This window comes from Mchenga conophoros, linkage group LG20 (genome assembly GCF_057382185.1).
Source record: "Mchenga conophoros isolate Kocher_MC1m ecotype Shallow Benthic linkage group LG20, M_conophoros_male_GT1.1, whole genome shotgun sequence".
NCBI lineage: Eukaryota > Metazoa > Chordata > Actinopteri > Cichliformes > Cichlidae > Mchenga > Mchenga conophoros.
The window spans coordinates 3,073,292-3,099,819 of record NC_140545.1 but is presented as its reverse complement, the minus strand read 5'-3'; the positions used below and the strand labels follow the sequence as shown (position 1 = coordinate 3,099,819).

General features: G+C 42.4%; 1 protein-coding gene across 7 annotated transcripts in view; it reads left to right on the top strand.

Annotated features, from left to right (window-relative positions):
* The first annotated feature begins 1,688 nt into the window (after window positions 1–1,688).
* The window catches only part of wnk3 (WNK lysine deficient protein kinase 3), a 44,790-nt gene continuing 19,950 nt past the window's right edge, over window positions 1,689–26,528 (top strand). For all 7 annotated transcript variants that reach the window (XM_085260779.1, XM_085260784.1, XM_085260783.1 and 4 more), the window contains exons 1-3: window positions 1,689–2,281; window positions 14,486–15,624; window positions 26,333–26,505. In XM_085260779.1, coding sequence (XP_085116905.1) covers window positions 14,905–15,624; window positions 26,333–26,505 — 893 coding nt within the window. In that variant the 5' untranslated portion in view covers window positions 1,689–2,281; window positions 14,486–14,904. The remainder of the gene's footprint in view (window positions 2,282–14,485; window positions 15,625–26,332; window positions 26,506–26,528) is intronic.

The following is a 26,528-nucleotide window of genomic DNA, read 5'->3' as shown; positions in this document are numbered from 1 at the left end:
TCTCACTGGGGTTACTCAGTTCATCCTGCTGAAGGCATTTGCTTCACTAAGCATACGCTCTGCTGGGGATAAAAGCTTCGGACTGAATGCACCGTTTCTGCTTTGACGGAGTTCAGTGACAGCAAAGAATCGCGATGGTCGTTGAATCGGTACACTGTAACGTAGTAATGTCAAACACGATCAATTTCATTGTTTCATTGAAATGTGTTATGAGGCATTCAAGTCGTGGGAGAAAAATCGTGAATTCGCAATATGCGTTATTTGACGTTCAAAGGCACAAACTGGGGTTGAAAACCTGAGGTAGAAGAGCAAATCTGCACCCCAAATGCCTGACTTCTATCTTTTAGAATTCGATTGGGAATTGTTTTCACTGTCACAAAAGTAGAACTAAATTTAGTGCTGGATAGAGACCGGAAAGACTTTTTGCTCTCGTGGAAATCTTGTCATTAGCGTCATACCTTGCAAGAAAAACAGTATAACATGGATGTATATGCATGCATGTGTCCATATGCAGTTAAACGAGTAGTATAAACTAATTTTTATATTCCACTATTGCATTAAAATAAACTTTGAGGTACTTGAGCATTTCTCTTTAATAGTAAGTATTTATATTAAAAGCTACTTTGCGCTTGTACTAAGGTGTGTGTTGTGGATGTGCAATATCGTACTTCTTATCTGATAGTTAGAAGTTTCTATTTTAATTTATATGGATAATGTGGTGAATTGTTACAGAACAGAGAATGAAAGCTATAGTTAAAATCAGCTTCACCTTAACCAACTAATTGCAATGAAAGCATGAATAATGTGATGCAGGCGTGTCAAAAGACTCCAATCCGACCCCAATAAAAATGTTGGAAAACACGAGAAAGGCATAAATTATGGACTTTTAACTGTATTTTCATATAAGTTTTACAGAATTATCTTTACTGATAAAGGCCAAGCGTTTGCTCATTCTTGCTACACCAAATTCATAAAGCAATACATTATTTTTTACGACAGAGATAGAAATAGAAATTTATAGAACTATCTGGGGTTTCGGGGGGGGGGGGGGCTTGACACTGTTAGTTCATACGGTTAAGGCCAACGAGTAGTGCTGACACTTTTTTTCTTTTCTTTTTTTTTTAACTATAGCAGCATTTATATATCATAAAGGGAAAAAAGCTGTCATGTTCTGTTGAAACTGTGCTTCTTTTTCTTATATAAAGACATCCTAATGATTCAAAGTGGGATGTATGTACGAGGTAACGTGAGTTAGTCATTCCTGATCTAATGTATCAAATGAAAGTATAACATGCACATGATTTATTTAGAGTTTTCAGCTTTTTAAGTTTTTATTATTTTACCTCTATTCATGCTTTTGGTTTTAAACTTCAGATTTTTAATTGAGAAATTTCTTGTAGTTCTACTGAATACTTCTTCCACGAAAAGCTAACAAACACACATATAAACATAGTGTTTGAATTAATTATTTTTTATAATAGTATATAGATTTATGCAGCCGTGTCTCTGTCAGTCACACACAATGTTTCAATTGCCTTTGCAAGACCGCTGAAAACCCTGCTTCCTCCCCTGAAACAGATTTTTTACGACGAGCATTTGAATGCATCACCATATCCACACGATAAACTGCGGGCATAAACACGCGGCGTATCGCCCTCTAGTGGCGTAGTAAGCTAACTGTCGGTTTGTGTTGGTCCTCTGGCTGATGATGAGCCCTGTGGCAAGTGAGAACTGGCAGGCGGCGCGCGCTCAGTACACGCGAGAAACTGCAGAAGGCCGTTGGACTCGTACGTTGTAAATTATGTACATAAGTTGCTGATATTTTCCGGATACACATGAATGGCGTGTTGGTCAACTTTGAGCCGACAAACAGAGCAGCGAGTGAGAAAATCTGTAGACCGACGGCAAGCATCGTCTAAACTGGATACACGTATCCCAAGTGCTCCGCGCCCGTGTCTCACACAGACCGAGGATCGACGACTCCGGTGGGGATTTTCAACCTGACAACACCGCGAGAAGCCTGTAAAATGTAAAGAGGGAAAAAAACGACAGCAACAAACGAACCCAGCGGATTTTTTATTTTTGTTTTGCCGAAGCTTTTTTATTATACATTTTTTGAGCGTGTGTAAAATATTTTTGTAGGCAGAAAGTCCAGTGTAAATCTCCTGTAAATAACACCAAGGTTTGTAGATAGATAGCCGACTATATCCAGTTTTCTGTGAGTTTGCTAGCTATTCAGTCTAAATAACGCTGGACCGACGAGCTGCGATGTTGCATTTGGGTGAGTGATGTTTGTTGTTATTTTCATTTACAGTGCAGATAGTAATTTGCGTGATTACTGGACTGTGGTGCCCCGGTGAGGTGCTGTTGTTATTTTGTCCGTCTGTTTGGGCATTAAGAGATCGCTCAGGAGGTGTTTATCATCCCGACACATAATATTCCATTTTAATTCACGCGGTGTTAAAACACTTAGTGCAGACCTGCGGGCCCTCACACACCAACAGTGAGCCCATCATTCGAGTGATTTGAAATGTGCTCAGGGCAAGTCCTGGAGGTTTGATGATTTATTTATTTATTTTTTGTGATGGTGTCAGCCGTCTCAGTCACTATGCTCTCGCCCTGTATCGTGATTGTACTCTATGTTATGCGTGGCGTTTCCAAAGTCAGCTGAGCTATCTGCTAGCCAATAGCTGTACATCATGGTGCATGCACATCCAGGCATCACTGTGTTGGTACCATGTATTTATATACCTATGAATAACATACACGAACCAGTGAGTACTGCGTGACCGGCCACATCATGGGGGCTTTAAGCAATTTGCCAATTAATGTTAAAAAATGAAAATCACCCCTGCTGTCTCCCATCAGCAGCAAAAGGTATTGATATAATATTTATAAATGTATGCATTCCCTTAACTTCACCATTGATCTATAGCAAAACAGTGGTTTTATCCAGATGAGAGTAGTAGTGGTGCATTCAAAACATTAGAGAGGGCACTTGCTAAACTCCTGAAATCAACACTATGCTGAGCTCAGAGTACTCCAGCATCCATGAAAGTTCAGTGACTGAGGGAATGGGAAGGCTCATAGGAACTCCAGGAGTGGTAAGCCAATTTAGTGACATGTAATCCTGTTTCAACTTTGGCTGATTAAGGAGCCTTTCCCACACCTGGACCATAGGAATCTCTCAGAACTGGACAGCTCTGCTCGCAAAGGGGAATGAAAGAGAACAAAAAAAAAAAAAAACAGGGTTAGATAACATATTCCCTCTCTCAGTGAACAGTACTCCGTGTGTGCTACCTACACTCTACTCTCCCATGCTTGACCTGGATTGGACAAAAGTCCTTGTTGTGTTTTCAGCCTTGCGTTTCCCTAATGGGAAGAGAACAAATAATTGTGTGTTTGATCCTGGTAACCAGGATTCGATATTTTTCATTGGGCTCCAGAGAAGAAAGCAACATGTGCGGAAGCACTTGTGTAGTCGAGGTGGAGAAATAATCACTTTAGTCTCAACTTTTTTTTTTTATTTTGTATTGAAATTTAAAAAGTATTTATACCCGTTAAACACAGACACATCTGCCTTTTTTTTATCTGTGGCCAACAGCTGAGACCTGTGTTGTTCTAAATAGCTTCCGCTAGAGCTGGGCGATATGAGATTTTTTCATATCACGATATGTTTTTTTCATTTCAGGCGATAACGATATCTATCACGATATAAGCCAAATAACTTGTAAGAATTTGTAAGATTTAAATGTGCTGTTGCTCACAAGTAAAATGTGAAATAATCAGCAGCTTGTTTTTATTTAAATATTTATTTCCCATAATAAGTTCAACAGGGTAGATGTACTTAAGGAACATGAGACTTTTTCAGATAAATAAAGGCAAATATTGCAAACTACACAAAAGGCAGCCGCTAAAGCGTTTAAGTTTCAAAATAGAACAAACGAAACAGACTAAATTGTCAATTCCACTTAGAAACAAAATATTAATTCTAAAAATAAATCTTAGTTTGTTTTACAGAAGAACAGACAAAACTGACTAACTTTTGTCAATATCAAATAAACTGAGAACTAAAAGGAAATTCTCAATCTCTCCTTGTTGTATAGCTGAGCTTTTCAAACAGTTTTAACAGTTACTTTAGTCTGACAAAAGCCGAATGACGAATTAGCGCTTCCAGTCAGAGACTGAGGCTACGTCCACACGTACACGGGTATTTTTAAAAACGGAGATTTTCCATTTTCGTTTTAAAAAATAATCCCGTCCACACATAAAGGCAGAAATGAAGGAAAACGCTGCTATGAACATGCCAAAGCAGCAGGTGGCGCTAGATTCCTAACCGTGCAGAAATGTTGGCCAATCAGAAGTCTAGAAGCCTCGGTGGGAAAAAGTAAACAAAGCTGGGGCATAGAAGCAGAACCGAGTCGTATGTGTGGAGGGACAGTAACTGTGTGTATATGTAAGCATTTAAACACTGCAGAGAGTAGAATTAACAGTAACAGTATTGTAGAAATTCATTTCACCGAAACAATAACGTGGCGCACAGTGTGACGCATTCACCAGTTTATTGTATTTCCAGACTTGCTTTCGGCACAATTTACAGTGCACGCTACTCTGTTTTTTGTCAGACTTGAAATAGCCGAAATACCTTCACACTACGGAACTTCTTTGGCTCTTCCGTTTGACAATCTCTCCGGCATTGGAACCATCATCTGTTTTCTCTTCGGTCACGCTCGGTTGATTTTTCTAGTCGGCACACTCATTTCCTCCATTACCCGCTGGCTGCTTCCCAAACAAACACACGTGCGGCTTGGCACTTGTGCTGTACGTAACAAGTCACGCGACGTGACGCTGCGGCTGTGATTGGTTCGGCTCTGCGCTACTTAATTTGGATTGGCTGACCTTTTTTTTTTTTTTTTTTTTTTTGAGGACAAGAGCGGCGAGGTCTATCGCGATAGCTTAATTTCTCTATCGAGTAAAAGTTATATCGCGATACATATCGTTATCGTTCTATCGCCCAGCTCTAGCTTCCGCTTGACATTGGGCCCATTCAAAATTTGGCCAGCAGCTCTCAGACCTTGTGTTACCTCTAGCCTGTCTCCCCATATCACTCGGCCTCCATCTCCTCTTTAACCTCCTAAGACCCGAACTCTTCCACGGCATTAATTAATAAATTAAAAATGTAAAAAAAATTAATAAATGAGAGCCACATATGAGGATATTCGTTTAAAATTTTGATAGAACAGTAGCAGTATAACGTCCTCGTAAGAGGATATCAGGCCCTTGTAGAGCAACATTGAGTATTTTGGCCTAAATAACCCAAAATGTGATGTCCACATATGTGGACGCCAGGTCCTAGGAGGTTAAATCTCTGTGGGACGAATTTGCAGTTGTGAGAATTTGGACAGATTCAAGTTGTTGTATTGGTTATGTGTGGAAAAGTTAGTGTTGCAGACGGGAAGTGGTTTTATGTGGTTAGGTTTTGATCTGCACATGAGACATATTCAATGAATCAGTCACTTAAATGCAGCCAGATTTTTTCTTGCCAATTGGATCTTCTAAACATTTCTACTAATCCCTGACTCCCTGGTACACTGTAACCGTGCTCATTCAGTCAAGAAAATCAACAAAGGGATAGTATGCAAAGTTCTGCCTCTGACTAGACTAGACACATGCAAATGACCTGATAATACACTTTGCTATAATAACTTCATGCCTAAACTGCATCTGAAACTACCAGTTTAGCCTTGGAAGTTTGATTACAAGGCATTCGTTTTGTTATTTTAAATGAAGAACGAGTTGATGGAAAAACCTTTTGCCCCGTGGTAATTGTGTCTCTGTAGTAATGCGTTATTATCATTTCCATTCCAGAGCAGCGAGCGCAATCTCCCATTTATTTGCTTAATTAACTTTTTTTGATCTACATTATGCAAATGAAAAATAAAAAATAGCGGAAAATTTCACAGTTTCTAAATCCAGTGGTAATATTTTCACATGGCCTCTTCTGTCTTATTTTAACCGTGTGAGATAACCGCTCACATGAGACCAAGAGCGAGTCCTAAGAGTCGAGACGTTGTCACGACGGGACATTTGGTGTTTATTGCTTTAAAAATGATGGGATCAATGATGAATGGAGAACTGAGCTCTGTTTATTTAAATATTTTTTAAGAATTTATTTCTGATTTTAGGCGTGCACTTAAAGTACATTTATATGTTTATGGTCCTTTACCCTGCTCTCCCTCAGCCTTCTGCACCGAGTCGGGCAGTGACACAGAACATGCCATTGGAAACTATTCCTGCGCTAATATAATCACCTCATGTTTTCAGCCTTTTCTAAACACTAAAGGTATGTCTCCACTCCTCTCCGTGCACAACTGTAGCTGCTTTTGTTGGTGCAGAAATTTAGCTATAGTCACTGCTTTCATTCACACAAACATTGGCACATATTTTATCAGGCCGCCCCCACCTTTTGTCTGTGCCAGCCCACCGCCCTCCCTTTTCGCTCTCTTGTTCTCTTTCACACACATTTTTCCCACCCCTTCTGCCCCCACCCCACCCCCACTCAACTCACTCCTTCCCTCTGCCTCTGCTGACCGCCCGCTCCCACCAACTACAATCCCTTGCTGTACCCCTCGCCACTTTATAGTCGCTCTTTTTTTTTCTTTTTTCATCTGTATGTCCCCCTCAATTGCAAAAACATAGCCGTCTGCACTTACACGCACACAGTCCCCTGGCTCTTCCTTTGTATGCCTGCTTAATTTTTCAGCGGCTTTTTGTTTTGAGGGATTATTCTGCTTCCCTGTGAAGTGATTTATGGAAGTTGTGCAACCGGATTGCAGCATATTTGTTGTGTTTAAAGATATATGTTTGTCTAGGACTTGTGCTTTTGTCTTTAATGAGCGTAAACACAAGTTGCACAGAGCACATTTTTCCTGTGCTTCACACGTTTAAGCATAGAGGTAAAAGTTATAAGTGAAAACAAACAGAGGCTTCAGTGGGTATTGAGAATAGAACAGAAGTCACATCACTGAAGCAAAGTTGTCACATTGATTTTTGGTGCACATTTCAATAATGATTAGGCAGCAGCAGGTGTTCTCCCATGCAGGAGCCTCACCGTAGCCTGCAGGGCAGGAGGATTGCTGCACGTCAGTTGTTTAGTTCTCATGTACTTCGGCACTGATAGAAAACTGAACAGACAACGGCTCTGACACGGGAACTTGATGCGCGCTACGCACCAGAGTCATTTTGCTGCCAAAGCAAGATGTCATAGTTTTAGCTGCAGCATTGGTTTTATTATCTTTAACTTTAGTTTACCACGCTTGCCCACACGGGCAGTTGCTTGGTCATTTGGCTGGTGTCAGGAAATTCCTTTCGGCATTCTTTCATTGAAAGGGGACATGCAGTTTGGGTGCTAGTGACAGTTTGCTTTCGATGTGTGTCTGTGTGTGTGGTTTTTGTCTGTGTATAAAAGATACAAAGAGTGCTGAAGGGACAGAGGGATAAAGTTTGTTCTAACCTGCCGTCTGATATCTGTATCGTGAGTCTATGTGGGTGTGTTTGGAAGGGAGACTGATCGGGTGTGAGAGACAGTGATGGTTGAACGTGTTTGATGTGCTGTGATAACTCTGTCCGGTATGTGGCTTTCATGGGAACTCCTTGCCCTGGGGACATGGGCAAATAAGCTCTTGCTTAAAGGGCAACTTCCCTCTCTTTATCGGCTGTTGTTTTTCCCCCTTTATGCTCCCTACATCCTGTTAGCCTTTACCTTTTTAGACTCACTGTACACTACAGTATGTCCTCTGTGGGTTACCCAAACATACCCAGTTTTCTGTAGTTTTTTTTAATCACTGTGCAGCAAGTCTTCGATTAGATGCATGCTTTTTGATAGTCTATCTAGTCTATCTAGTGATAGTCCGGTACAGGGTGCAGCACTTAAATGAGTAGACGACTGAAAATGAAACAGGGTTATGGTAATTGAATCAGTTCATACTTACTAGACTCAGCTTTTTAAAGCATGAGGATTTTCTGCTCTTTTTCTTCTGTGTTTATCATTTTAAATTTGGATACAAAATAATAGGACCTCAATTTTGAATTGTAAACACATACTGTTAGCTCCATTAGTTCTTGAAACAGTGACACAGCTGTGCTTCTGTACACCAGATCAGTCAAGAAGTAATTGAAGTGCATACTTTCAGCTTTTTTTTCAAGGGGATTAAGAAAAATATTGCATTAACTGCTTAGGAATTACAGCTGTTTATATGTAGGCCGAAAAAAGAAATGAAAAACTAAGTAAGATAATGTTAGATTTAACAATTGTTTTTAATACTTGGATGAAAATCCAAGTCTGATACTTCTATCAGCATTTACATTATCTTTTTTTTTTTAATTCATATTTTTATTAAGGTTTCAAAAGCAGGCATTCACAGTATGTACATCATGTAAGCATTCTTCATACTTAGGTTATCTGCCTTAAATACTGAAATAGTATTTTAATTTACATCCAAGTCATAAGGGAAGAATACTTACAACGATAGAAGTAATTGAAACCATCACATAATCCGAAAATCAAAAAACAAAAAACAAAACTAACAAACCTAAGAAAAGAGAAAAAAAAAGAAACAAAAAACAAAAAACAAAAACAAAAAAAAAAACAAAAAAAAACACGGATGTGTTGGTATGGGGTGATCCTATAAATATATATACATACATCATAATTATTGGTTTGTAATAGTAAAATCTGGCCTATGAGGCGTGATATATTTAACCCAGTTTTCCCAATATGATGTAAATTTCTCCAGCTTGTGGTTAACAGAAGCTGTTATCTTTTCCATGTTATAAATTTCCATTGTGATTTCCATCCATGTACTTATGTTTGGGCTCTCTGGGGATAACCATTTTCTGGTGATATTCTTTTTACAGGCCACCAATAAAATATTTATTAAATGTTTATCATATTTAGGCCATTCCTGAGGTATATATCCAAAGAACATAGTCTTACTCTCGAGAGGTATTTCACGTTTAAAGATATCCTGTAAGGCATTATGTATTTCTCTCCAATAATCCCTCAAGATTGAGCAGTCCCAGAAAATATGGTAATGATTTGCACTTTGATTTCCACAGTTCCTCCAACAAGCAGGGGGGTTATCATCATAATGAGACTTCTGAGAAGGTGTTATAAAGTATCTAATTAGGCACTTCCAGCCAAATTCCCTCCACTTTTGTGAGCTGGTACACATCCACTGATATCTCCATATTGCCGTCCATTCTTCCTCTAATATTTTTATCCCTCCTTCCTTCTCCCATTTTGTTCTAATATATGAAGTCGAATGTGGTTTCAAATCCATTAGACCCTTATAGAGACATGATACAATTCTATCAATAGTTTCTGAGTTATAGCTTTTTATAAACAGTTCCATCAAGCGTGTGTTTATCATTGTTACGTTTCTCATCTTCGTGTCGGCATAGTGCCTTAACTGCAGATATCGATAGAAGTCTTCTTTTTCTAATGAAAATGTTTTTCTAAGCATGTCAAAGCTGAACAATTTTCCATCCTTCATTATACTGCACAGGGCTGTTATGCCCTTACCTGTCCAGTCCTTGAATCTAGAATCCAGTTCATTAGGTTTGAACTCTGAGTCGTAAGCACACCATTTAAGAACTGTAATATTGGTCTCGAGTTTATATTCCTTTATAATAGTTCTCCATGTTTTAAGGGTCCTTTTCACCCACATGTTATCAGTATTTTTTATATAGGTTTGTAAGTTATTGTCAGCTAGAGTTGCCTGAATAGGTATAGACAGCATTTGTTCCTCAATGGTTTTCCATTGGGCAGTGTATGATTGGTTACACCAGCATATTATTGCTCTCATCTGCGCTGCAAAATAATAATATCTGAGGTCAGGGAGGCCCCATCCTCCCTTTTGCTTAGCCAGCTGTAGTGTTTTAAGGCGAACCCTTGGTCTTTTACCTTGCCATATATATCTAGATAACATTTTATCCCACTCATTAAATTGACTTTGGTTAATCTCTATTGGTAGGGTTTGAAATAGATACAAAAATCTTGGCAATACATTCATTTTAATAGAATCAATTCTTGAATTAAAACTAAAGAAAGGAATTAAATTCCATCTTACTATATCTTCCTTTATTTTTTTGTATAAGGGTAGGTAGTTCTGTTCAAATAGTTTTGTAAGGTCTTTCGGTAAATTTATGCCTAAATATTTAAAACACTCCGTTTGCCATACCAGAGAGTAGCTACATTTTATTTCTTCTGGTGGGCTGTAGTTATATGAGAGTAGCTGGGTTTTACCTATATTAATTTTATAGCCTGATAATTGGCCGTATTGTTCAAATGACTGCATCAGCTTGGGTAAAGAATATGTTGGGTGTCCAAGGTAAATCAAAATGTCATCCGCGTAGCAAGCCAGTTTATATTGTGTCCCTTTGATAAAAATTCCCTTAATGTCCTTATTTTGCCTGATGGATTGAGCTAGTGGTTCCAAGTATAGTGCAAAAAGTAACGGTGACCGTGCACAGCCCTGTCTAGTGCCCCTTTTTAGGGTAAAACTGTTGGATAGGCATCCATTAATTTTGATCCTGGCTGTAGGATTATCATATAATGCTTGTATCGTTTTAATAATCATATCATGAAAGCCAAATTTATATAGTACCCTGTAGAGGAACTTCCAATTGACAGAGTCAAAGGCTTTTTCAGCGTCTACACTCATCACAATTGCTTTGATTTTGTGTTTTTGTATATGGTCCATAATGTGTAGTGTCTTTCGTATATTGTCCTGTGTTTGGCGTTGATGTATGAAACCTGTTTGATCATTACATATCAGTGTTGGTAGGAACTCTTCTAGCCGTTTGGCCATGATAGATGTGAAAGCATTTACATTATCAATAAACACTAGTGACCAGTTCCACTTGCAACCATACATCTCCATGCCACAACATTGCCTCTGCCATGTTTGCAAATAATGTGCTTTAGCTCATGAGCTGTTTTCTTTCTTGCTCCATACCTTTCACTCCCTTTCATTCTGGTAGAAGCTCATCTTGGTTTCATCTGTCTGTGAAACTGCTTACTTTTTCAGTTTCTTCATTATTTTTTTGTGTCGTTTTTTGCACGTTATAATGGCTGTAATTAGTAAATTACTGAGCTCCTAAACAGTAAATAAATACTTTTGCAAAATAGTCTACACTTCTGTCACATACAGCAGCAAAATTATCAAAAACAGTGTCTCTGTCCAGAAACTTATGGACCTAACTGTGTAGGGTGCCTAGTCTTGCTAAAGGGTAAGGATAAGCAAACTAGCAGCTGTCCCCACATTCTGTTCTCCCCTGTTAACTTTAAGAAGTACACTCTTGACTATTTGTCAGATTCTTCTAAACATAGCTACAGGCTGAGAGCCTCTCACCAGAAGCGTTACCTGCAGCTAGTGAATCAGAGGGAAGTGCAGGGGAGATGCTGCTGCAAACATTAGTTAATCTTCTATCAACTTAATTGAGGACTATTTGATTCAAACACTGTTGATGTTTTTCTTTTAAAAAAAGTTAAAAGTAATAATAACAAACACATTTCTTAGTAATGTCAAGTAATTAATTTTTAGAAAATACAGAAAAGGGTAATATTACAAAGCCCTTTCTGAAAAAGCTGTAAAGTTTAAATGTAAGGGACGTCCTGCAACTAATTATGTTAATTAGATCAGTAACATGATTGGAGTATAAAAAAAAGAAGTTTACCAATCTACAAAAATAAAAATAATAATACTAAAAATCACATCTGAAAATTGTGGAACAATTTCTGAATACCGGTAATGTTCCTCAATGTAAAATTTTGAATATTTTGTCATTATCTCATCATCTATAGCAGCGGTCCCCAACCTTTTTTGCGCCACGGACCGGTTTATGCCCAACAATATTTTCACGGCCGGCCTTTAAGGTGTCGCGGATAAATACAACAAAATGAAAGTAGTACCGGTACCGAAAAAAAGAAGATTTATTCATAACACACGTGAAAAGACCCAGGAAAACCGTGTTAACGGTAAAAACGATAACAAAATAACGCTGAAAACCGATAAAAAAACTGAAAACCACACATTTCACACCTGAGCCTCAACTCTCGCGGCCCGGTACCAAACGACTCACGGACCGGTACCGGTCCGAGGCCCGGGGGTTGGGGACCGCTGATCTATGGTACATAATATCACCAACAGATCTGTAGAAATCAATGCTCAAGGAACAAGGCCAAAAAGTCAATGTTTCATGCTCATGATCTTCAAAAAGATCATGAGCATGTTTTAAATGCATTCTGTTATGGAAACCACTCAATTGGCTCAGAAACACTGCCAGAAATGGTACATGAATACTGTGCCATCCACAAATGTGGGTTAAATCTGTGCCATGCAAAGAAGACCCAGGACTGTTAGAATCCTATATCAGACAAGAATGGTACAAAATTGCTCTCCTCTAAGTCCAGTCTCCTCAGTTCAGAGATGTTTACAGACTGTTGTTGGTCTTGTCCCAACTCTTTTGAGATGTGTTGTTACCATCAAATTCAAACTTATATGTTTTCTGTGTTTTGCTACAAATAGAATATGGGTTTACGGCATTGCAGTCTATGTACATTTTATATAACGTCCCAACTGGAATTTGGGTTGTAGAATAGCCTTATATTTATTATTAACAACTGGCTAGTAGCTGCTGGACTTTGGAAAGAGAAAAAAGAACCCTCACTTGAGTGGTGCTGCTGATCGATCCATTTTCTTTATTACTTAATCTGTTTAATTGGAGAAGTGCAAGAAAAAAGACAGATGGAAGTATTTCATTTGGTGGATATTTGAATATTTTATTCATCAATCGGATTCCTAGAAAACAGCCTAAATAACAACATATTACATCACATTTGAAGGTTATTATTTGATGATTTTTTACAATGTTTGTTTTCTTTCGTTATAGTATTTGGGTGTGTCTTGCTTAATGCTGATGATGGCTTCTCTCTTAGCTTACGTATCTGTTCCTTGGAAATGTTGCTAAACTTGAATTGCTTGTTCTTCGGGAGCTTAGGCAGTTAGTCAACAGACAGTGTATTGCGCATTAGTTTGACTGACAGCTACTAGCATTGCACTTCAGACTCACTGCGTTTGAGCCTGGAGACACAATAGGCTTGATGTGAGTGTTAATGTCATTGTAATAAAAGAGATAATGGCTGTTGTGAGCTTCCAGATGATTCCCCTGTGGTAACCGTGGGCTTTGTTCGAGCTTAAAGACAAGTTCAGATTTGCTACTGTGACATTTCAGGGTCTGAGGCCGGCTGCTTCGGTGGGTTTCTTCATAGCCAAGTCGCTGTAACCACAGATTGTTTGGGTGCATAATTACAGTAGGTTTCACATGTTCACTTTCAAATTAATATGTGTGAAGGTGTAAACTTATATTTGTTAATATCCTGAATTGGACTGCACTTCCTATTCACTACATTCCCATAACAATCCTTGTCTACGGCTGTTGTTGGTATCCATTAGTATGCTTCCTGTAACTTCAAATGCTTAGTCATAAGGTGACTTTGGGCCTTATTGCAACTTTTATTAGTAGTTAAACCCTGGCTCTAAGATGCACTCTCCAAAGTAACTCCAGGCTATGAGCCACTTAGAGATCATTTGCCGTAAGAAGGCAGGGGAGATACAATACCATGGGACAGGTGGGGAGTGATAGAGGAGAAGTGAAGATAAAGATGCCACTGGAAAGCTGCCCACTTCTGTCCACACAATGACACAAAAATCACCAAAAAAACCTAACAGCAATCTGGTACTTTTTATAGGAAGATCACTATTTCAGAAGAAACTTGCTTTGTTCACTTCTGCCTCACTTTACCTAAGGGCCAGTCAGTAGTTTCAAAAGATTACACTGCTTTAAATGGTTCCCAGGGTATGAGTAATACTGTAGTGGTGATAATCATAATCACAGTTGTGTAATCTTATGAGGCTTTTGTTGCATATGTGTGATAGTATCTCTCATACAGTTCAACAATCCCTCTGAGTATGAATTATTCACACTCAACCGAACTGGCCCATAGTTCATCATCCATTTTTAATGGTTGGGATTGTATACTCCTAACTGCAGCTTTCTGTTCGCTAATGGAGCTGTTGAGCACAACTTCAGACGCTAGACTCTGGTAAACATGTGATTGACGATTGATGAAACCATGTGTGATCACTGACCAGGCTCACGGGATATTCTTCAGAGACTCTTTCGGTTTAATTGTACACAAATGAGGCGTTTGTTGTGTTAAAATTACAGATGAAAATGTTTCTTTCTTAAGGTTCACCCTCTATGTGATTATGATGATATCTTGAAGTCATTCTTTCCATCCATTCACACTGGGCTGTTGGGGCTATTCCAAGTGTATCTTATTAAATATAAATAATGTACCAGTGTTTTTCTCAACAGATTTAAATATGTCAATCGACTGTGTTTTGTTTTTGTCTTGCAGGTTTACTTGAAGATTTCCGCATCAGAGTTTGAAATAATAACAGCGCTGCTTACCCCAGCTGGCTTGAAGAAAACCCTCCTGGTTTCCTGTGTTTGTTTGAGCCCTGAGATGTCTGATTCTTTCTGATTAGCACCAAACAAGTCGCTCCTGAAGAAAATGTAGGCAATGTTGAGAAGGAAAGTGAAGATAGAAACATCTCACCCTGCTTCTGTGCTTCTGTAAAGCAGCAGAGTAAAAGAGTCCGAGGAAGACGACGGAGGAAAAGAGTGACAGAGTGACCCGTTTGATCAAGGACAGCAGTCTCTTAACACGTTAAAAGAAGTGAGAGGGTGACCACAGAAAAAGAGAGAGACGGGGACTGACGGAGGAACAAAGGTTTGGAGGAGGAGGTCTAGCAGGGGTGGGAAAGCCCATTCCCCATGGCTACTGACCCAGGAGAGCCCGCAGGCACCGAGGATTCCTCGGAGAAACCTGATGGACAGAAGGAGGAGGACCCGGAGTGGGAGGGCAGGGTCGACCAACAAAGGGAGAGGACAGACAGCACCCCTATGGACTCATCCTCCTCCCAGACAGAAGCAGGGAGAGCAGCAACAGAAGAAGATGGAGGAATCAGAGGAGGCGGTGGTGGAGGAGAAGCCTCCCAGGAGGAGACCGTACTCAGACCTATTTCATTCTCCACACCCTCCCTACCCATCGATACAGGTCAGAAACGACTAAGAAGGGAGAAGCGCTTCTTCAGGAAGAGTGTGGAGATTTGTGAGGAAGACGATGAGGTGGATGTACCCACCTTGGCATCACATAGTGCCCCCCACCTGGAGCTGCGCTCATCAGACTCAGTCTTTAGTAGTAGTCCTCAGCAGCATGGGGTTGCTTCATCCTGTGCAACCTTGGGACATGAACCGTCTTGCACCAGCTCAGTCCATGAGCCTGGGAAAGATGCTCCTTCATCTGCACCTGTACCGAGGGGGAAGGAGAGGGACCGAGAACAGGAAGAGGAGGCAGAGATGAAAGCTGTTGCTACCTCTCCTGGAGGAAGGTTCCTCAAATTTGACATAGAACTAGGCAGAGGAGCCTTCAAGACCGTCTATAAAGGCCTAGACACCGAGACTTGGGTGGAGGTGGCTTGGTGTGAACTTCAGGTAAGACAGTCTGTTTTCTGCTTTTTTAAAAATTATTATAATCAGTGCACTTAAAGAACACAATGCCGTAGGTTTACTGGTAATACTTATACTTTATTTATCCACTTCAGAATTTAAACACAGTATTACTGTTGTAAAATGAACAGAGATCTGGAAATCTCAGCACGTAGTCTGCTTCCTATTCAGACTGTGTGACTGCAGTTCCGTGGAGACTGAGGTGAAAACGAGGAGCATCACTTGTAGCTGAGTGACAGCACACAGTGAAAGTGGAGGCATTGCCTTTTCTAGGACTGTATGAATAATAGAATAGACTGTCAGCATATCTTCTTGTTGTGATAGGTGTCCTATCAGAAAGACTATGCCATGTATTTACCTGAATTGTATGAAGGCGATTATTGTTTTTCAGGTTTGTATCAATGCTTGTTGTTCAAGGTTCTTTATTTGTATAACTATGCATGTGACAAATAAAGAACCTTGAACCTTGTAGGTGTAGTAATCAGGAAAGAAACAAATAACAGCACACATTGTCATGAATCGCTGTGCGGCAGGCGGGAGTTGGACCCAAAATGCAGGACTCACAGACTCGAGGGAATGAACTCAAAACACAGCTTTATTTGCCGGTAGAACAAACATACAAACTAAACTAAACTGGAAGCCACAAACTAAGAACTTACAGCGAGACACAGGGAGATCCACACACAGCATGAGGGACGACGTCACGCCGAACAGAGGGAGACGCAGACAGAAATACACAGAGGGTTAACGAGGAAAGTGGGAACACACGGGGAACACAGGTGACACTGATAATCATAACGAGACAGGGTGGGGTGAACTGAACATGACTTGTACAGGCCTGAGAGTCACAAAGTAAACAGGAAGTGCACAGAGGTTCAGACAGGAGGAGAGAGAGCACGGGGAAAACACAGACATAACGGGCTGGGGAAACATGAAACAACCACAAAGGGAGACGAGGGCTCATAAATACACAGGGCACACAGGGGGGGGAGAGAGAGCACGGGGAGAACTTGGACATAATGGGCAGGGGAAACATGGAATAAAACATAAGGAGAGACGAGGGCTCACAGATACACAGAGGGGCACACAGGGGGTAAAAGCCATGAAGGGAAAACACTTAGGGAACAACACAACAGGGCAACTCAGAAAACATGGCCTAAATAAGGAACAAAATACAAACATACAAGAAAACTAAGAACACTGGGCCAACATGGCCCAGGACCATGACAGTACCCCCCCCCTCAAGGGCTGGCTCCCGACAGCCCAAACCCGAAAAAACAAAAACAGAAAACAACCCACCCAGGGCGGGAGGCGGGGGACCAGGACGGAGGGACCAGAATGGGAAACAAAAACAAACAACAGAAAACACAGGAGCACATGACTATAGTCCAAATAAGGTTCAGGGGGCCGACCCAGAGCCCACAGGCACAAGAGTTCACGGGTCACACGGTCGGGGGGCCGACCAGGTGGGTGGCACAGGTGACAGAGCTGGTCCGGAGGCCGGCCGTGTGGAAGGCAGCGGCGATGGCGAAGGGGACGACGACGACGGAGCAGTTCAGGGGGCCGACCGCGCGGAAGGCAGCGGCGGCGGCGAAGGAGACGACGGAGCAGTTCAGGGGGCCGACCGCGCGGAAGGCAGTGGCGGCGGCGAAGGAGACGACGGAGCAGTTCAGGGGGCCGACCGCGCGGAAGGCAGCGGCGGCGGCGAAGGAGACGACGGAGACGACGGAGCAGTTCAGGGGGCCGACCGCGCGGAAGGCAGCGGTGGCCCTCCAGTCTCAGGCGTGCTGGCCATGGCCTGGTGGGCACAGGACCAGTCGAGGCAGGACCAGACGAGGCAGGACCAGACGAGGCAGGACCAGACGGCGGCGATGCGGGGGCCGGACCAGGCGAAGCACAGGCTGAGGACGAAGACTCGGAGGCCGGACCAGACGAGGACGAAGACTCGGAGGCCGGACCAGACGAGGTTGCAGAGGCTGAGGCTGGACCAGGCGGAGCTGCAGAGGCTGAGGCTGGCCCAGGCGTAGCAGAAGCACAGGCAGAGGCTGGCCCAGGCGTAGCAGAAGCACAGGCAGAGGCTGGCCCAGGCGTAACAGAAGCACAGGCAGAGGCTGGACCAGGCGTAGCAGAAGCACAGGCGGATGCAGCCGGACCAGGCGATGACTCGGATGCAGCCGGACCAGGCGACGACGAGGCGGTCGCAGGTGGCGGCTGGACAGGCTCCTCGGGCCCTCCAGCTGATGCGGCGTGAGGCTGAACGGGCCCCTCGGACCCTCCAGCGGAGACAGGAGGCTGAACGGGCCCCTCGGACCCTCCAGCGGAGACAGGAGGCTGAACGGGCCCCTCGGACCCTCCAGCTGACGAGGCGTGAGGCTGGACGGGCCCCTCGGACCCTCCAGCGGAGACAGGAGGCTGAACGGGCCCCTCGGGCCCTCCAGCGGAGACGGGTGGCTGAACGGGCTCCTCGGGCCCTCCAGCGGAGACAGGTGGCTGAACGGGCTCAACGTTAAGCTGGCTAGAAAACTGCACTGCTACGGGGAACTGGGCCAAAGGTTCAGGTGCGAGCTGAGCTGCTGGACACACGGGGACCTGAGCTGCTGGACACACGGGGACCTGAGCTGCTGGACACACGGGGACCTGAGCTGCTGGACACACGGGGACCTGAGCTGCTAACGGTGGAGAAGTAAACAACTGCACAGGGGACTGAACTGATGTCTGTAGTAACGGTGGTGGTGAGAGTGGAGTAGGTGGTGGAGTTAATGACTTCACAGGGGAATGAACTAGAGGTAGTGACGGTTGTGGTGCTGGTGGTTGAGTGGGTGACTGTGCTAAAGGAGGCTGCACTGGGGACACTGGAGACTGCACTGGGGAAAGCAGGGCTGCAGGAGGCTGCACTGGGGACACTGGAGACTGCACTGGGGACACTGGAGACTGCACTGGGGACACTGGAGACCGCACTGGGGAAAGCAGAGCTGCAGGAGACTGCGTTAGAGACTGCAGTGATGGTTGTAGTGGAGGTGTGACGGGTGGAGGAGTGGCTGAAGTGGCTGCGGGTCGGGCGGCTAGTGGCTCAGCTACAGAGCATATTAACGGCAGGGCTATGGGTTGAATGTCTGACTGAGTAGCAGCCTGAATGGCTGGGTGTAGTGATGGTGGTGGTGGAAGGGAAACAGGTGGTAGTGTGGATGACAGAACTAAGGGCGACTGAGTGGCAGACCGAACTGATGACTGAAGCGATGGTAGAGGTGAAAATGGAGCGTGTGGTGGAGTTAATGGCTGTGCTAGCGGGGACACAGGAGACGCAGCTTGTAGCTGGGCAGCTAAGAGAGCGTCAGGAGGCTGGGCAGCTGATAAACTGTTCACATTACCGTCCGTAGCACAAAACACAACCCCTGAACGAATAGTCCCACGGTTCGACACAGAAAAAGAGTCCTTATTCACCACAGCCGGCGATGTAAAAGTCCGAACGTCCGGCTGTGGGGTGGCGCGCCCGCGGCGTGATCGACGCTTCTTCCCCGCAGATAGCTCCAAAGGGCCGGGCAAAACCTCATCCGGCCGGTGAAACTGACGCGGCTGCTCCAGGGTGGCTGTTGTCTGTTGCTGCTGGGCCAAGTCTGATATTTCCCGAGTTCGCGCCGCCTCCCGGGCTTCATTCAAATTGGCCAATAAGTCCAAACATCCTCTGACCTGGCGGAGATGAGAATTTCCTTTGAGGATTGCTTCGATAGCATTTATCCCCACAATCTTTGCCCTTGTATTGGAAGTGTGGGTTATCCACTCGACTAGGCGTTGGACACGTATCAGATCGCTCTCCCCGGGTAAGTCTGCTGGGTCCATGTTGTGGTGACGTCGTACTGTCATGAATCGCTGTGCGGCAGGCGGGAGTTGGACCCAAAATGCAGGACTCGCAGACTCGAGGGAATGAACTCAAAACACAGCTTTATTTGCCGGTAGAACAAACATACAAACTAAACTAAACTGGGAAGCCACAAACTAAGAACTTACAGCGAGACACAGGGAGATCCACACACAGCATGAGGGACGACGTCACGCCGAACAGAGGGAGACGCAGACAGAAATACACAGAGGGTTAACGAGGAAAGTGGGAACACACGGGGAACACAGGTGACACTGATAATCATAACGAGACAGGGCGGGGTGAACTGAACATGACATGTACAGGCGTGAGAGTCACAAAGTAAACAGGAAGTGCACAGAGGTTCAGACAGGAGGAGAGAGAGCACGGGGAAAACACAGACATAACGGGCTGGGGAAACATGAAACAACCACAAAGGGAGACGAGGGCTCATAATGTCATGTCATAAATGTCGAATTATTATAAATGTTTAATATGGCTCCTCTGTCAAAGCCTTTACACGCTGTAGCCCACCAAACGTAATTATGTGGAGAAGTAATGGGAAACATTGTTATATGGTGTGAATATTAAATATGGTGGGAGGCAGCCTCGTGGAGGAGCAAAGAAATGCATCCCTCTGACTCTTAGCCTCACAATAGACAGCAGTGTTACAGTTAGCCATCTGATCTGACTGCTGGCTTTGTGTGAGGAAAGTCAGTCATGTGTTTGGTTTGGAGCTAATTCCAAAACAAGAGTCTTGGCTAATCCTTGAGATCAGGCTCTTTCTGTTGGACTAACAAGCAGCAGGAATGCCCTCATCACCTTTTCTCGTATTACTCCCAACACTTACTGAAACAGGTTCATATCAGCAGTTGTTCAGAGCTACTTAAATAATCGACTTGCCCTTTTTTGGGGGAAATTTACAGAGCTTGCAAAGGTAGCATGTTTCACCTGCGGTATCAATGTTAGAATTGTGTTTTGCCACCAGACAGTTTTTTGTCATGACATCAGCAACAACATTTTTGTGATCATTTTTTGAAGATGAAAAGCCATCAGTGTTAAACTTCACCCATCCAGTCCTACTGAGAACAGCAAGTTTTGGGGGTAATTGTTATAAAACAGGCTGCTTCAATCCAAAATTATTAAGTCATTTGAGAAGATAATAGATAATTTACTGTATAATTAGATTTTGTATTACAAACAGATAGTGAATTGAGAAAAACAAACAGACTGTAATTCTGACACACAGAGCAACAGCTAGGAGAAGGGAAAAAGGCAGCGTGTGAGAAAGAAAAGTGACAGACACAGGAGGTGATCGTGAAGGGAAGAGAAGGAAAGACAGAGGGGGACACAATGAGCCAAACACAGGATTACCATGGCATCCCTCCCAGTGAGCAGCCATGTAGCTAATGCTAAGCTACCATACGCAGGGAGACACATGAACACACACAAACGTGCACATACACAGAGGCCTGGTCACACGCCTATAGATGCATCCAGTGCAACATTCAGTGCAACATTCTAGTCACTCGGTGCACATGATCTGACCCATTTACTCTAAATCACCAAAGTCTACTCATGGTTTCAATGTTTTCAGGTTGCCATTGACTAGACAAAAGTGATCATAATAATAATGACTTAAAGCCGTGATGGCAATGAAAAAGCACAGGACAGGATGATAAATGACTTGTACATGACTAGCCAGTACACTGTTTGATGCTGTCCACTTTACTGTGAGACTGCAGCCTGGGAGCACCAGACTCCTGTCCTCCTGTGACCATAAAGAAAGGGAAGCCGGGGGATTAGCTGTCCAAATGCAGCTTGAATGAGTGGGTAATTAAAGTTCACAGTGTGGACACCATCCCTCTTCTTTCCTTCCCTTTCCCAGGGAATTCCACACCTCACAGAGCAGAGCTATACATCAACCTTGCTATTGCTTCAGTCGTATATTGCCATCCATACAGGGGAATGTGTTTGTTTGAATCCCATAACTGGGAGCTGTTGCCCTCTTGTCTGTCTGTGTCAACATATCACTGTATGTGTCTGCCTGTCACCCTCCCTCTCTCTTTCTCTCTCACCCCACTTTCCCCCTGCACCCATACTCTCCCCCATCACTTTTTTGTCTGTTTGAGTGAGCATGCAGAGTGATCCAGGGAGTTAATTACAGTGGGTGCCTGTCAGGCTGGAACAAAAATCCTGCACAGACAGCATAACTCGGGAGGCAGAAACCAGACTGGTTCAACCCAGTCATCCCAGACAGGTCCAGCACACCCCAGGCCAGTTACATTCACAAGACTAGAAGCATTTAGTACTGAGTTTAACAATAGTCACCACTTTGGGTTTGGTGATTTTACTTGTTTTGTTTCAGAGAATTTTAGCTCCATATCAAAAGGTAAATGTCAGTGTAGGCACTCAGTAAGGGAATGACTTAAAGATTTGAGTTAACTGATTTGGGTTTTTTTTTTTTTTTGTTTGTTTGGTTTTTTTTTGTTTTTTTTATTATATTTTATTTTGGGGTTTTTTCTGTTGTTGTTTGTTGGTTGTTTTGTTTGTTTTAGTGTTGTGAAATGTTAAAAACAAATAAAGACTTCAATTATAAAAAAAAAAAAAAAAAAAGGTAAATGTCAGCTTAGGAGGCTGCCTTCTCCAAACACTGTACCATGTGTGCTGGCTTGGTAAAGACTGCATGCAGTCAAGTCTGACAGTTTGGAAGTGATAAGAGAACACATTTGGATTTTTTTTGTTAACTGTCATATTGTATATGTTCTATTAAAAACTGTCAATTTTGCAGTGATCAAAGTATCTTAGTGAACGTCAACATGCTCATTGACTTGCAAAAGGTGTTTATTCTGGATATACTTCTTTGGGTTGGTCTGATACGACAACAATAAAAACAATAAAGGGAGGAGTCGGGATTGTGTTTGTTGTTTCTCATTGTGAAAGACCAGTCTGATCAGGAAAAGCAAAGACGTAGTAATGATGGGTGACTAAAATTGGTTCAGGCTAAATCAAATAGACTACAGCTGAACTGACTAGACCGATTGGATCAATCTAATCAAACTGGCCAGGCACATATTTGCTGGGTCTCTGATAGCTGACAAGTGTCCCTGGGGCTGTATCCTCCCCCCAGAGTCTTTATTACCTAACCAGCAACCAGAGATTCAGTTGCTATTGATTGCTGGAAACATTGACCGCATAACACTACCATTAACTGTATAGCTTGATTAGAAATCAATAAAAGGTTAGCACTGGTGATCCATTTTTTATGGTATGATAATTGTCAAAGGCAGCCCATTGAAAAAAATCTGTTAGGTCAGATAGCAGTCAGTTGTCACACCATTTCATCTGAAGAGTAGGTTTCTGGTTTGACAACATGTCGAACCAGAAATCTGTGAAGAATGTGGGACTAGCAAAAAGTTTGGTTTGTTTTGAAAACAAAAACGTAGACACATAGTATAAAAGTATAGTCTCTACCACTCCACAACAGTAGTACTACAGTAAAACAAGAAACAATTGAACACATTTCTTGTAGTGGTAAAGGCCTGCGTGTTGGCTAAAGGCTTCTATAGATCTTTGTAAACCTGGCCCACTGACCTGGAGTCTTAATCTGGTATGCAGGCAACCCTTTTGCAGCAATCTGTCTTGTTAGTTTGGGCTGTTGGAGCTTAGAGTAATCTAATCTTAGCCATCCACCACCTTAAAACGCTAACTGCAGAACAAGATACGGTGCATGCACCCTGATAAATGTATAAATATACACCTTCAGTATGAATAACGCTCCTCGGATAGTGCTCCAAATTAGTCCCCTTTATCCTGCTATAGCCATCTCAGATAAGAATGTAACCCCAGTGTAATATACGTATATGTGATACCTATACAGTGCTTGCCAAAATAGATGGTTTAAGACTCACATGGTGCATTCATGATCCCAGCTTCATGCCGTCGACTTATGTACTTTGTAAGCTATATCCTTCCCATTTACCCTGGTGTTTTATGAGGCTACTTAATAACCCGCGGCTTGACCTTCTGCTCTACCAGATGTCTGATCCAAAAAAAATCTCACGGTGCACATGGTGCTTAGATCTTATTCTGTTTACTGATTTATAGTACTGAAGTCCCTGCCACAGATGCACCATGTAAAAAAATACATGATGTTGAAAGTTTTAACAAAATAAGAGGAGCATTACAAAGTATTACATACTTAAATATTTTGTGCAGTAACTATGGCCAAAATCAGTCATTATAATGCAGGGTGAAATAATTACTTCACATGTCTGAGATTCTACAATTACCATTGTGGGCCCATCTATGACACACTTTAAGTAAAAACTGAATATCAAAATATTTCTGAAAGAGAAAGGTTCCTCCTTTTAGGGATCACCACAGTGGATCAACTGCCTCTGTCTCACCCCATTCCTAGCATCCTTCTCTGTAACACCATCCGTTATCCAGTATATCTACTATCCTTCCTCTGCACATGTCCAAACCCTCTCAGCTTTACTTCTCTAACTGCTTAACCAGAGTTATCCAGAGTTACTGCTGTCTTTTTGGTAGTTCCACAATCTTCAAATCATACATCATACATAGAAGACTGACACTAGGAGTACAATAGGTTTCTGGCCTCTCCCATTTATTTACACAGTATATGTGTAAATGTCGAATTTTTATGATTTCTCTATTTGAAAGCAGAAATGTGGAACTGTCTGTGTGTTTATGTTGCTTTGTCATTTAATTGATGGTTAACAAATTGCTTTGCAACTGTTTTTCTTTCCCTCTGGTGTCTATTTTGTCATTTTGTTTGCAAACTCCATGTCTGCAAATTGCTGTTTTACCAATGCATTATTTGTACTGTCATATCTATCCATTTATATTTTTGACCATTAATCTAATTCAGCATCTCAGGGTGGTGGAAGAAAGGGCAGCATTCACCTTGGGCACAATGTCACTGCATCACCGTCCCAACACCGAGTGATAGACAGCCCTTCACACCAATAACCGATTTATAATCACCAATTAATCTAACAATATCAGACTTTTGTGATCTTTTGGCTTATTAATAATACAGTTAGAGGGATTTCTTCATTGATGCTGTGCCTCCATTTATGAGAATATTAGTGTGAATGTGTGAGCTGGTTCACAGTGGGCAGCAGGCTTGTGTGAGTACGTCTAGACAGATATTAACTGAACTCTTAATAACCTTTGCTGACCCTAAGGGTGGCTGATGATGCAATGCTCTGTGGGGAGACAAAATAGACGCTGAGGAGGCAACAGACACAGTCACACTGTTTCACAGTGTGCCAGACAATGAGGTAGACTGGAGCTCTGAACGAGGACACAGACAGTACTCCCTGACAAAATACAGCACAGCGTGAGCACACGCGAAAATATGAGAACAGGTAGAAGCAGGCAGCATTGAGACTCACATTTGCATAAGAATGCTCAAACATAGTAACATGACAGACTTAGTAGTAAAGGCAGGAAGGTGTAAGGGCAAGGCTATTCTGAGGAACTAATTCTTAGTGAGTGCAAAAAGGAGCAGCTTTTTTGTTGATGCTTCTTCTCCGTTGAGAGGGGAGGGTGAAGAGATTGCTTAATATTTCCAGAAAAGGACACCAAACCAGCATCAACACAGAGAGCAAAAGTGCTCTGAAAAGATAAGTACAGAGCTTTTAGTGTAGGCAGAAAAATGTATATCAATATATAACGTGACAGAAGGCTGCATATCGACATTACATGAAAATCTGTTGATCTGTGTCCAAATATCTGCAGTACTCCACCTTCCTGTGGGGAGGCGGGGTTTGTGGGGAAAAAAGCAAGCTTAACATCAATGAAATCGATTAGTGGAAACCAAGTGTTATGATGACTTCTATTTATAGTGAGGTCTGTTTGTGACACAGTAGTGGCTGCCACCCAATCCCCATTGATAATAAGTGAAACATACTGTATTGTTTTGTTTTTATTTCTTCGTAAGTTCTTTGCATAAATGGCATAAAATTAGATTTTTTTAATAATACAAAACCATGACACGTAACTTTCCTGTTAAACCTGTGATAATTCCCTGAAATAGCAGGTCCCTAGGTTAATAAAGCTCAAATGACCGCATACCTGAAAAGATGGATTTGTATACATGGATATAGCAACAGTTGTTAATGACAGAGTCTAAAAATACACACTCACTTAGTGGAGCCAGCAAAGTCATCTCTCACTGTGAAATGCTTTAATTGACAGTTTTATGTGACTCTTAATAAATTCTCAAATCACTATCACAACATAGCATATTCTGAAACATTTTTCCCACCTGCTGGGAAATTCATGTTCGTGTATTTTCTATGTGAATAGAGTACAGCAAATTATATTAATTAAAGTGTTAGTATTTTAAGAAAAAGCAGTATAATGTCTGGAAATGTAAAAAGAAGAAAACAAACATGCTTTATATATTCACAACAGAAGAAAAAACCTTATGCGATCAATCTTAGGGATTGCAAAAGACTATATACCAGTGTGTAACTGAGGGATTAGTCAGTGCTATCTCTGTTCCTATAGGAAGCTGCTTGTGCCAGTGAACTGTATTTCTGCAACAGCCATTCTGTCCGCCATACTAGGGATGTGTGGCAGATGCAGTAGAAATGTGTTTTATAAAGCCAGTGACTGGGTGTTGTCTTTGCAGAGCTACATCTATATGCTGCTAGCACCATCTAGTGGCAGTAGGTGTTATTGCTTCATTATGGGAGTGCTGTCCAGGGCAGGCTTATGTTTTGGTTTCCTGTGAGTAGTCACGGAGTAAGGGAGTGAAACAGATGCTGAGGCTCATGACATGACATGTACCTCCTATTTCAGGATCGCAAGCTGACCAAGGCAGAGCAGCAACGCTTCAAAGAAGAGGCAGAGATGCTAAAGGGGCTTCAGCACCCCAACATCGTCCGCTTCTATGATTCCTGGGAGTCTGTACTTCGTGGAAAGAAGTGCATTGTACTAGTCACTGAACTCATGACATCAGGAACACTCAAAACGTTAGTGTAACCTATCTGCTACA